The sequence below is a fragment of the Cervus canadensis genome, chromosome X (genome assembly GCF_019320065.1).
Source record: "Cervus canadensis isolate Bull #8, Minnesota chromosome X, ASM1932006v1, whole genome shotgun sequence".
Lineage (NCBI taxonomy): Eukaryota > Metazoa > Chordata > Mammalia > Artiodactyla > Cervidae > Cervus > Cervus canadensis.
Genome location: NC_057419.1, coordinates 16,239,903 through 16,252,173, shown reverse-complemented (window position 1 = coordinate 16,252,173; position 12,271 = coordinate 16,239,903). Strand labels below are relative to the sequence as shown.

The following is a 12,271-nucleotide window of genomic DNA, read 5'->3' as shown; positions in this document are numbered from 1 at the left end:
GGGCTTCCAAATCACTGCAGATGGTGATTGACATATTGAGCCAGACATTGAATAGACACATTACTTCCTTGGAAGGAAAAGTTATGACCAACCTAGATAGCATATTGAAGCCAGAGAGACAGTACCTTTGCCAACAAAGGTCTTCTAGTCAAAGGGTATGGTTTTTCAAGTGGTCATGTGTGGATGTGAGAGCTGGACAGTGAAGAAAGCTAAGTGCCAAAAAATTGATGCTTTTGAACTTGGTGTTGGAGAAGACTCTTGAGAGTCCCTTGGACTGCAAGGAGATCCAACCAGTCCATCCTAAAGGAGATCAGTCCTGGGTGTTCATTGGAAGGACTGATGCTGAAACTGAAACTCCAGTACTTTGGCCACCTCATGCGAAGAGTTGACTCATTGGAAAGAGCCCTGATGCTGGGAGGGATTGGGGCAGGAGGAGGAAGGGGGATGGAAGAGGATGAGAGGGGTGGATGGCAATCACGACTCGCATGGACATGAGTTTGAGTAAACTCTGGAGTTTGGTTGATGGAACATGGAGACCTGGGACGTGCCTGTATTTCATCGGGTCGCAAGAGTCGGACACGACTGAGCGACTGAACTGACTGAACGACGCTGTGTGTAGACATAACCATCTGCCTGGGAAACGTGGTCCATGCTGCCTCATTCAGCATTCTTGCTGTTGGTCAAAACCACAGTAAGTTGTCATATCATACAGGTCAGAATGGCCATCATCAAAAAGTCCACAAATAATAATTGCTGTAGAGAGAGTCTACAAATAATAAATGTGGAGAAAAAGGAACCTTCCTACACCATTGATGGGAAGGTCAGTTGGTACAGCACTATGGAGAACAGTATGGAGGTTACTTAAAAAGTAAAAATAGAGTTGTCATGTGATTCAACAATCCCACTCCTGGGCATATTAGAGAAAACTCTTAACTGTTTACATGCAAGACATGGAAGCAACCTAAGTGTCCCATCAGCAGAGGAATGGATAAAGAAGATGTGGTAATACATACAGTGGAGTACTCTCCAGCCATAAAAAATGAATGAAATAATGCCTTTTGCAGCAACATGGATTCAACTCGAGATTATCATAGTAAGTAAGGTAAGTCAGACAGAGAAAGACAAATATGATATCGCTTATATGTGGAGTCTAAAATATACAAATGAACTTATTTAATACAAATGAACTTATTTACAAAACAAAAACATTCCAAGACAGAAAACAAACTTACGGTTACCATAGGGGAAAGTAGGGAGGAGATAAACTAGAAGTTTGGGATTGACAGATACACACTACTACATATAAAATAGATAACAACAAGGTCATACTGTATAGTGCAGGGAACTATATTTAATATCTTGTAATAACCTATAATGGAAAAGAATCTGAAAAAGAAGATATATATAAAACTGACTCACTTTGCTGTACACCTGAAATTAACACACCATTGTAAATCAACTATTCTCCAATAAAAAATAAGTTACACTTTAGAAAAAAGATGTCCAAAAGTCCATAGCTGTAAACACACACACACACACACGTGTTCTTATGCTTGGAATGTACCAGTTAAATAAAATGTATTTGACCAAGATGTTCTTGCTGTTAACATGTAGCCTGAAAACCAAAGAAGGAAATGAAATCTTTGTTGAAGAGGGTCTTTTGTGAACAGGCGTTACTATATAAGCTGAAATAGTGATTCTTATAGAAAATGCTGACACCAAAGTGATGTCTCTCTTCAGAATGACTTTGGAATAATCAGGGATCCAGTCATGCTTAGTAAGGTTTTTTTACTTAAGTGATTTTTTTGGGGATTCTGATTTTTTGGAGATTGTCATCTTCATAGCTCTGTGAACGAGAAAGCCCATTTGACCATCACGCTCGGTAACTGAAAGAATCACCTAAGTGGCCATCTAGTTGCTTAATGACATTTGTTTTCTCAGTCACCCTGTTTCCTGAGGAAACAGTTGCAGAAAAGGACGTTTGAATTGGAGCATGTATCCACATCAGCTCTGATGTCTTTTTATTTCTAGATAACCAGCAAAAGCAAGGAGTCCATATGGGAGTTCATCAAGAGCTTGCTGGATGCCTGGTCGGGATGGGCAGTCATGCTGCTCATCGGCCTGCTGGCAGGTATGTGCTGTTTCTCTTGTACTTCATGCCAGGAGCTTGTGGCTTGAGATATCTAAGAGCAAAATAGAAGACTTACTAATCTATCATCAGTGAAGCAAGGAGACCCCAAGGCATGGGTGGACCAGGTACAGTCATTGGAGACTGGTACCAAGAGAGCTGGGCTTCCCTGGTAGCTCAGTGGTAAAGAATCCACTGGCCAGTGCAAGACATATGGGTTCGATCCCTGGATTGGGAAGACCCCCTGGAGAAGGGAATGGCAACCCACTCCAGTATTCTTGCCTGGAGAATCCCATGGACAGAGGAGCCTGGCGGGCTATAGTCCATGGGGTCATAAAAGTGGAACATGACTGAGAAACCAAAAGCACACACTTCACATTCTGTAGGACTTGGCTGTGGAGCAGGCTAGAAAGGATGGGAACGTTTTGCTCTCTAAAACATCTTGTGAGAATGAACTTGACTAACACTGGCAGGCCCTGGGATGAACATCGAGAGACGCTCCCAGTAACACGAGACTCTGCAGGGTCTGAGAGAGGCCTGGGAGAGGTGCCTCCAGTCCTTGGGTTGTTCTGACCCTCAGGGACTCTGTGTCCTTCATTTTTATAATCCCAACACCACATCATTGTGACCCATCAGTGTTTTCAGAGCAAATGAACATATATCTGGAGGGGACGCCTCCCCTTTTAATAGCAAACACTCCAGCCCTCCATGGAAATCGTTTCCTGAAATTTCCTTCCTCTTAGGAGGCTGTGAAGGTTAATGTCAAAGAGGAAAAAACTGATCAAGTTAAAGAGATTTCCTTAAGAAAATCCCCTGCCTGTAGTAACATCATAGTTATGGTTATAGGACTGATCAGAGAATGACTGTGATATGGGTCCAGTGTAGTACATGCTGTCTGACAGCACTCCCATGGGGCACAGTGAAATTTTGTGATTGGAGGACTCTGATTTCTGGCCACTTGTCATTTGTTACATTGACAATGGTGGGAGGGGCTCGGTTGCCAGAGAAGGGCTCTGTGTGCCTGGCGGATCATAAAGCGCCCAGAAAAGTGCTGAAGTGGCAGTCTTCTCCCTCCAGCCACAGCAGCTGCCATTTGCCCCATCCTGCCCTTCCGCTCCCCATGGTGCTCCCCGTGGATATTGGTAGCAGTTCATAGATATACGACATTTGCCACCCCTTTGTTTGACTGCTAATGTGAAGACCTTTAAAGGAAGGCGGAGAAGTAGTTTGCTGTGAATTTTGATGTCTTTGTTTAGAATAGATTTATAAAACGTTACCTAGGGTTATTTTTGGCTCCTGGAAAGGAGAGATGGACGTGGAAAATGAAGGAATCCGAGGAGATATTCTGGCCTAGATTTATCAACTGATCCAAAAGCCTAGTTGGGCTGTCTTTAACACATCAGATGCGAACAACCTGGCTTCTCTGGTAATCCAATTTCCCTCACTTCTTTTAGGTGGGATCACCTGGAGATTTAAAAATACTGCTGCCCAAATTGCAATTAAATAGTACTCCAGAAATGATGCCCTAGCATTGAGTAAAGCCCCTTCTACCTGTGGTGCCTCCCTCCTCTATTAAGGCGGCTAAAGTGTTCTTTTGATCTGGATGCACTGGGAAGGGAAATCCAGAAAAAACTGCCCCATTCGCCTTCCCATTCCCCAGCTGTCTAATGGTGATGAGACCCAGGAGTCCCACTGCCTGGCCTGTCACCTCCTTAGTGGCAGCCTGGGTATTGTATTCTGACTCCTAAGATGGAGAGACCCAATGCAGCGCCTATGAAGGGTGTTAACTCAGAGCCACCACTGGGGGTCGCTGTTGTTCCACACAACGTTTTTGTTCAAAGGTCATCTTTCTTGTCACCTTTTCTAAGAGTACCTTTCTCTGTCGGATCTTCATCCCCCTCGTCCACCATTATGTATGTATGCGTGTATGTATGTAACAGCTTTATTGAGCTATAACTCACATACCATACAGTTCACTTTTTTTGCAGCCAACACCAAGATAGATTTTAGAACATTTTCACCAGCTCCCAAAGAACCTCCCTTTAGTTATCAGCCACAGTGCCCCCAGCCTCTTTTTAGTCTTAGACAACCGCTGATCTACTTTCTATTTCTGTAGATTTGCCTATTCTGCACATTTCATAAAATGGAATCATATAATATGTGATCCTTTCTGACTTGCTTCATTTAAGCATAATGTTGCCAAGGCTCATCCACACTGTCCCATGTGTCTGTACTTCATTCCTTTTTATTGCCATCCTAGGTGGACAACATTTGGTTCTTCCCTTCAGCAGCTGATGGGCATACAGGTTGTTTCCACTTTTTGGCTTTTGTGAATATGCTGCTGTGAACATCTGTGTCCACATCTTTATGAGGATATATGTTTTCATTCCTCATGGGCAGACACCGAGGACTAGAATTCCTTGGTCAGATGGTGACCCTTGGTTTACCTTTTTGAGGATCTGCCCACCTGTTCTCCGGTACCATTGTGGGAGATGGCCGCCACTGGAGCACACTGTATTCTTCTCTCCATCACTTACACCTGTTGTCAGAGCTCCTTACTTGGTGGTGGTTTAGTTGCTAAGTCATGTCCGACTCTTGCAACTCCATGGACTGTAGCCCTCCAGGCTTCTCTATCCATGGGATTCTTCAGGCAAGAATACTGGATTGGGTTGTCATTTCCTTCTCCAGGGAATCTTCCCAACCCAGGAATCGAACCTGGGTCTCCTGCATTGCAGGCAGATTCTTTACCAGCTGAGCTACAAGGGAAGCCCCCTTACATACGTACGTACGTACGTACTTAGTCTAGTGTCTTTCTCCCTGCATGAGGTGGGATTCCGTGAAGGCAGGGACCTGAGTTTGCTTTGTTCAGTGCTGTACCCCAGGGTGTAGAGCTTGCTTCCATAGTAAGTAGGTGCTCAGTAAGTAGCCCTTGAATGAATGGATGGACCTGAGTTTTCTGATTTTCATTCATTAGTTGCTCTCATTCATTCAACCTGATATATATTTCCAGCTGTACACCTGACATGCATGCAACAGTGGACAAGGCTGGGGGCCCTTGCCCACTTAAAGGGAACACAGGGTCTGGATGCCTGGCCTGATTCCCGTGGTGGCACATGAACCAGACAAGAGACTCTCTCCCTGCCCCACTTATAGACTAGTCAGAGTGTGTGTGTGTATGTATGTATACACACACATACATACATGTAATCTTATCAGGATGTGACAAGTATGGGGATGGCGGGATGCCTGGGAAATATACTTAGCCTAGACATAGGAAATCAGGGAGGACTTCCTGAAGGAGGTGATGGAAATGCCAGCATCTGGAAGATAAATAGGAGCTTGCCCGGTTAGGGGAGGACAGCGCTGTCTGAGGTGGTGCCGAGAGGAGGGCCTGCTGTGCTCAGGAACATGGCATGGGCAGCGTGTGGGGTTAGAGGTAGAGAGAGAGGAGCCTGGAGAGAAGCTTGGAGACTGAGGAAAGAGCCTGTGTGCTGCTGAGGATTTGGGCAGTTCTGGAAAGAACAATGGGTGACTGCTGATGAAACAGGAGAGTGGCAGGGCCAGGTGGCCTTTTGTTGGTGGCCTTTGGTGTTGATGCTGGCAGGGAAATAATATTGTAGTAAAGACTAGTAAAAGTTTGAAAACTTTGGTAGCTTGAGAGTATTCTCTGCCTTCACAAAGGACTGGAATGGATTACTCTAGTAAGATGGCCTTCTGTGACCCACTGCACACTCTATTTTATCCCACTTCTATTGGCCTTTAGAGTAGTTATTTACTTAAATTGCTCCTCAGTCCTTCAACCAAAATGTAAAAATTCAGAAGATTCTAATAAGTGACATTTTTCAAGTTGGGTTCCATTTGGATATAAAACTTGATTGAAATGATGAGGCTGTCATAGTTGATTTCTCTCCATTTTGTCTGAATTGTCTTTTCTGGAGAGATAAGTTTGTGATTCCAGCATCCTGCCCTGGAAGTCGCTGAGGGGGTTCCATCTTTAATGGGTGTTGGTACCCTAGTTCTAAAACTTAGAAGGGCTGGGTTCTGAAAGCCCCAGGAGGTTGCAGTGAACTCTGCCCTGTAGGTCTCTCCCTCCTTGTGTGATCGAAGCCCCCTTGAGGACTGTATATCATTGGCTTTTGTATCTCAGTGGACTGAGTGCCACCTTTGCCACACCATGGGCCCTGCCACATGCTCAGGTGACCTCAAGACTGATGAAAGAGGCTTCTAGGGCATGTGGCAGCCCGGGGCGCAGGCATCTCTGCCTGTCCTCCATGCTGCCTGGGCCCAGCTGGCTTCCATCTCAGTGGCTCTTGCTGCTTCTTCCAGGCACTCTGGCCGGGGTCATCGATCTTGCTGTCGACTGGATGACCGACCTGAAAGAGGGCATCTGCCTGTCCGCCTTCTGGTATAGCCATGAGCAGTGCTGCTGGACTTCCAATGAGACCACGTTTGAGGACAGGGACAAGTGTCCCTTGTGGCAGAAGTGGTCGGAGCTGCTGGTGAATCAGTCGGAGGTGAGTGCTTGGGTGTGTCCTGGCTGGGAGCCCCCTGGCTGCTGTTGGGGAATGTCCATGCACTCACCTTCTGCTCTGACCTTCGTCTGTGGCCAATATGAGTGCCACTTCCCACTCAGCTTTTTTTCTAGCTCTAGGGTTCAAACTTCAATTGGAAAGTCCTTCCCCACTATTTCACGTGTACAATGTATGTAGTTTTTAAAACCTGGTATTTGGTTTTATTTTTCTTACCGAGCGTGGTCTTTTGATCATGCTAAAGAAGTAGGGTTGATTTTTATTTCTTCTAACTGAGGAGAAAAGATATTGTTTTAGAAAAATGGCTTTAGTGAATGTAATTCATATTCCAGAGGATATTCTATGTGTATATGTTAATCTGTGTAATTAATATTAATATTAATTAATGAATTAATATTAATGTGAAGATTCTAATATTCTTTTAGAGTATTCACACATTTGTGCCACCATCACCCTGATGTAATTTTAGAACATTTTTATCACCCCCAAAGAAACCTTGTACCTGTCAGCAGTCACTCCCCATTTCCCCCCAAATCTGCCAGCCCTGGGCAACCACTAATCTGCTTTCTATCTCTGCAGATTTGCCTATTCTGGACATTTCTTATAAATGGAATATACAATCCATGGACATTTGTGTCTGGCTTCATTCACTTAGCATAATGTTTTCCAAGTTCCATTTGTGTCATACCATAAATTGGGACTTCATTCCTTTTCATGGCCAAATAACATGCCATTGTCTGCATATAGCACGTGTCATTTCTCTACTCAACAGCTGAGGAACACATGTTGCTTCCACTTTTGTGCTTTTATGAATGACTTTGCTTTGAAAGCTTATCTCCAGGTTTTTGTGTGGACATATGTTTTCATTGCTTTGGGGTCCATACCTAGAGGGGAATTCCTGGGTCACATGGCAACCCTATATTTAACCTTTTGAGGAGCTGCCAGTCTTTCAAAGTGGCTGCACCTTTTTACGTTCCAGCAGCAGTGTATGTGGGTTCCAGCTTTCCCACATCCTCACCAACCCCAGTTGTTGTTACCTGGTTTGGATCTTAGCCCTCCTAGCAGATGAGAAGTGCTGTCTCCCTGCGGAGACAGTTATCATCTTCCAGTGCATCTTAGGAACACATCAGAGAGGATGTTTGTGGGCCTTCTGCAACGGGAATATCCCAGCCTAGGGGCTATAGCAGTGAAGCACAGACCAGGCGCTTGCCTTCATTGCACTCTGACTTTCAGATCCGCACAAATTTTTGTCCAGGAAAAGAGTTAATTTATAACTGAGTTCCATGGTTACCACAATGACTAAGGGTCATCAACAGATCAGAAACCCAGGTGATAGGGAGCTAGGTTGCCAGGATTCAAGTTAGGGTACTGTGAGGACTGTTCAACACAGAACTGTTCTTGAAAGATACATATTCTCCTCCTCGCTCCCCCATTCTCCTTTGTCCAATTGATTTACCTCTGCTGAAGACTTCTGGAATGTACTTTGCCATTTTGCTCAACCTTTCTCAGTGGAGTTGAAAATGAATTCTGTCAAATCTCTTGAAATCTCACACATCCTCAGTGCTCTCCATCACTTCCAAAAATAAAGTCTCGCTTGGATGGATGGAGGTGGGCAGGCTGAATTGGCTGGCTACCATGTTTGGTTTCTTCTCGCCCACTTTGGGGGGAATTATGGCCGTCCAGCTTCTCTACCATCTCCAAGGTTTATACTTGGATTCAAAGAATTACTGTTAGCCAGGGTGAGATGTTATTTTTAGTCACAGAAAAGTCCATTTTTCTCTGGGTGAAATGTATTCCTGATTTCTCACCACATCAGGTATGAATATCTCTGGTTGTTAAGGCTAGAGCTATCTCCTGGAGCATGTTTTTGTGTTTTACAGGCGCACGTGTGGCTGTGTCAGTGGCCTGGCTTATAGGCACCCTGGCTTTTCCTGCTCATTATGTGAGAGATCCAGATGGTGGCAAGAAGCTGAGGCCTAGAGAATTGTAGTCTCTGCCTAGCACACCAGGTCCTCAGCCTCAAAGACCTCAGACTGTGTTGTTGGTTCAGAAAGTGTTCCCTACACATCAGATTATTTGGAATGTTGAGCAGGGCCTGAGACTGCATTTCCACTCCACGCCAGCTGATGCTGCCAGTCCAGAGGCCACATCTGAGTAGCAGTATTCTAAAATGCAGTTCCCCCTGGACGGGACAGGAGTTTAGGGGAGAGTGGATACATGTATATGTATGACTGAGTCCCTTCTCTGCCCACCTGAAACTGTCACAACGTTGTTAATAGGCTATACCCCAATACAAAATAAAAAGTTTACAAAATGCAATTCACACACTTCCTCTTTGGATTTAATCACAGTGTGGGTTTGGCCTTCACCAAAGCAAAGAGGCTGATCCACCGCAGACGAGACCAAACAAACCTTCCGGGGGCCCAAAGGCAGAATTTTCTGTTACATGCCTTTTATTAACTCAAGTGCACAGAGTGATTTAAACCAAGCCTCATTCACAGTTTCCAGGACTGCTGAGGTGTCACCTGGTGGAAGATGTGTGTACACAGCTCCCGGAAAAGCAGCTGGTGCTGTGTCTGTGTGAACCGCTGTAGCAATAGCAACAGCTGATAAAACTAACCTGCCTCTTTGTTGACACAGGGCCAGGCGAGAAGCTGCCCAGTCGGGTCAGAGGGTCCTCTCTCATTCTAGAGGGGTGTGCCTGTTGCTTGGGTCTGCAATGGCTCACGTGTCTTTTCTTGTTCTGTGTCTTGTCTAGGGTGCCAGTGCTTACATTCTGAATTACCTAATGTACATCCTGTGGGCATTGCTGTTTGCATTTCTGGCCGTCTCCCTGGTACGAGTATTTGCACCATATGCCTGTGGCTCTGGTATACCTGAGGTGAGTGGGGGTTGGCTTTTTGTGCCAGTTATTACAAGAGCAGGCACTTACGTGGCACTTAGGTGCTAAGCATGGTTCCCAGCATTGGACATCTGTTCACTCATTCATTCTCACAGAGAGCCTATGAGGTCGGTACTGTTATTCTTCATCTGATGGTTGGGGAACAGAGAGGTGAAGTAACTTGCCCAAGGTCACTAAGCTGGTCAGCTGGGAGTTGAACCCAGCTGTCGGGCTTCAGGATTTATGCTCTGTTTATTCTCAGATGCTTCAGTTCTTGTCTTTGCAGACAAGGCAGAAGTCTTAAAGCCTGTAGAATCAGAGTTCATTAACCACACATACAGACATGATCCTATAGTAACCCTTAAGTGCATCTAGGGCTTCCTAGGTGGTGCAGTGGTGAAGGATCTGCCTGCCAATGCAGGAGACTCAGGTTCAATCCCTGGGTCTGGAAGATCCCCTGGAGGAGCGCATGGCAACGCACTCCAGTATTCTTGCCTAGAGAATCCCAAGGGCAGAGGAACCTGGCAAGCTATAGTCCGTGGGGTCACAAAGAGTCAGATACGACTGAGCAACTGAGCATGCACGTATGCAAGTACATTGATGATAAAATGTGAAAAAGGACAACAGTGGAAGTTTGGTGTTCAGAAAGTTTATTGATTAAACTCCCTTGCCACATTTTTGCTCTGCTTGTGAGAGGATAATATCAATGTTTAAAAAGTAAATTCGATGTTCACTACATGTGCTGTGAATGCACCCGTGTGAGTTTAGAGTTCTTATAAATATTTTTCAGCTCTTTCTGGTAACCAGAGCATGAGGGAAGTGACCTCATCGATCAGGAAGAATGCCCGGGACCAAACTTCAAACCACAGAGGATCTGCTAGGTTCGAAAAACCATAATTGAGCCAATTTCCAAAAAGCCCAGACAGTGCAGCTTTGAGCCAGAAATCATGTTAAAAGTTCTTAGACGATCACTCTGATCACTGCTGTTGCATTCTCCTTCAAGCTGGTGCTTTAGCAGCTCCCATAGACAGTGGAGATGCTGAGTTTGTAAAGATGTGAGCGGTCATGGCAGCAGACCCACACTGTTTGTACAGTACCACCAACAGCACTGCTGGTCTGGGCGGTTCATGGGAAGGGCTGGGGTAATTAAAGGATTGTTGAAAGGAAAGCTCAGCATTGTCTTGTTCCAGGAAAAGATGTTTTAAGATGGTGATTTCATGCTGAATTTTGGATAGTTTATATTAACATGTTGCTGGAGGAACCTAAAAAATAAGCTGCAATACCATCATGTTTCCTCTTACAGCCAGTGCTGCTGCAATGCACTATGCGTGCGTGCTCAGTTGTGTCTGACTCTTTGTGACCCATGAACTGTAGCCCGCCAGGCTTGCCTGTCCATGGAATTCTCCAGGCAAGAATACTGGAGTGGGTTTGCCTTTTCCTTCTCCAGGGGATCTTTCCCACCCAGATATTGAACTCATGTCTCCACTGAGCCACCTGGGAAGTTCCTAATGTACCATATGCATGCCAAGTCATGGGGCGATGGGAAACTGCATCACCAAAACCACACAGCTTGTCGGGAAGATGGAATTAGGGGCACAGTGCCCAGAAACCTCATTGGTTGCACATAAAAAAGATGGGAACCACATAGAACCAGTAGCACAGTTTGACACATGTTAAATGGTTAAGGAATGTATGAATACTGCCCTAGTGTGCATGCAAGCTGGGAGTTGTCCGAGACGTGTGCTTGTGTATTGGCTCAGTTTGACGGCTGCAGTTTTCCGCCTTGTGTTTCTCTCAGAGGAAATCGTGCAGAAACAGACACGAAATTGGCATCATGCTCAAGTTCTGCCCTGACGCATGAATCACATTGGAAAAATCTGTGTTTTCCAAACAAGTGTCCCGGCAGAATTGACTGCCTTTTACTGGATATTGAGACAAAGAGAGCAGATTATTGTTGGCATCTTAGTTTCTGATCCCAGTGCCCAGCAACAGGCGCTTTTGGACTCAAGCTGCCTATCAAAATAAGGAGATGGGTAGTGGGGAATTGGTGGGAAATTGAAGGCAGCAATAAAAGGTGTTGCAAGCAGGGATACCATCTTCCTCTTCCAAGAACCAGAGATGCATGGCCCAGCTCATAGACAGGGAACTCTGGGAGGGCGTCTGGTGGACCTGGTGTTCATCCACAGATGGCGTCTTCATTTATGACAGCTGAACCCAAAATGAGTCAAATACCAAGTTCAGCATTGCTTCCTGTGTGACAAAGTGCAAGGAAGACATTGATGTCAATAAAGTTCAAAAAAGTGATATCAAGTGGAAAAAGTAAGTTAGAGAAGAATATGTGAAGTATGGTTCCATTTCTGTAGAGTCTCTAAAACAGCCCAAATGAAACAAGCATACTGTTTAGTCATACCTAGATGTGCTAAAGCTATCAGGAAAGGCAAGGAAATGATTGGAGGAGTCCACTGAGAAAGCAAACTTGGGAGTGGGGACATGAGAGTAGGTGCATGAATATGCTTTCAGCTGTATATAATATGTAACAGATTCATGTTTCTATTTATAAAAGAGTTCACAATAATCTTTTCAAGTGTCAGGAACCCAATGGACATTTTATAATTGAAGTTTAGTTATTATGACTCAGTAGTAGCAGATTTTCACTGTTATTAAAATAGAGCTGGAAATTCCTAACACTTACCCCAGTTCTTAGAGGAAAGGAGCAGAGTAAAAAGTAAATGC

At 44.9% G+C, this 12,271-nt stretch overlaps 1 protein-coding gene across 2 annotated transcripts in view; it reads left to right on the top strand.

The window, feature by feature from the left end:
• The window catches only part of CLCN4 (chloride voltage-gated channel 4), a 74,279-nt gene that overhangs the window by 35,412 nt on the left and 26,596 nt on the right, over positions 1-12,271 (top strand). For both annotated transcript variants that reach the window (XM_043459575.1, XM_043459574.1), the window contains exons 4-6: positions 2,032-2,131; positions 6,455-6,642; positions 9,416-9,538. In XM_043459575.1, the coding sequence (XP_043315510.1) occupies positions 2,032-2,131; positions 6,455-6,642; positions 9,416-9,538 (411 nt within the window). The remainder of the gene's footprint in view (positions 1-2,031; positions 2,132-6,454; positions 6,643-9,415; positions 9,539-12,271) is intronic.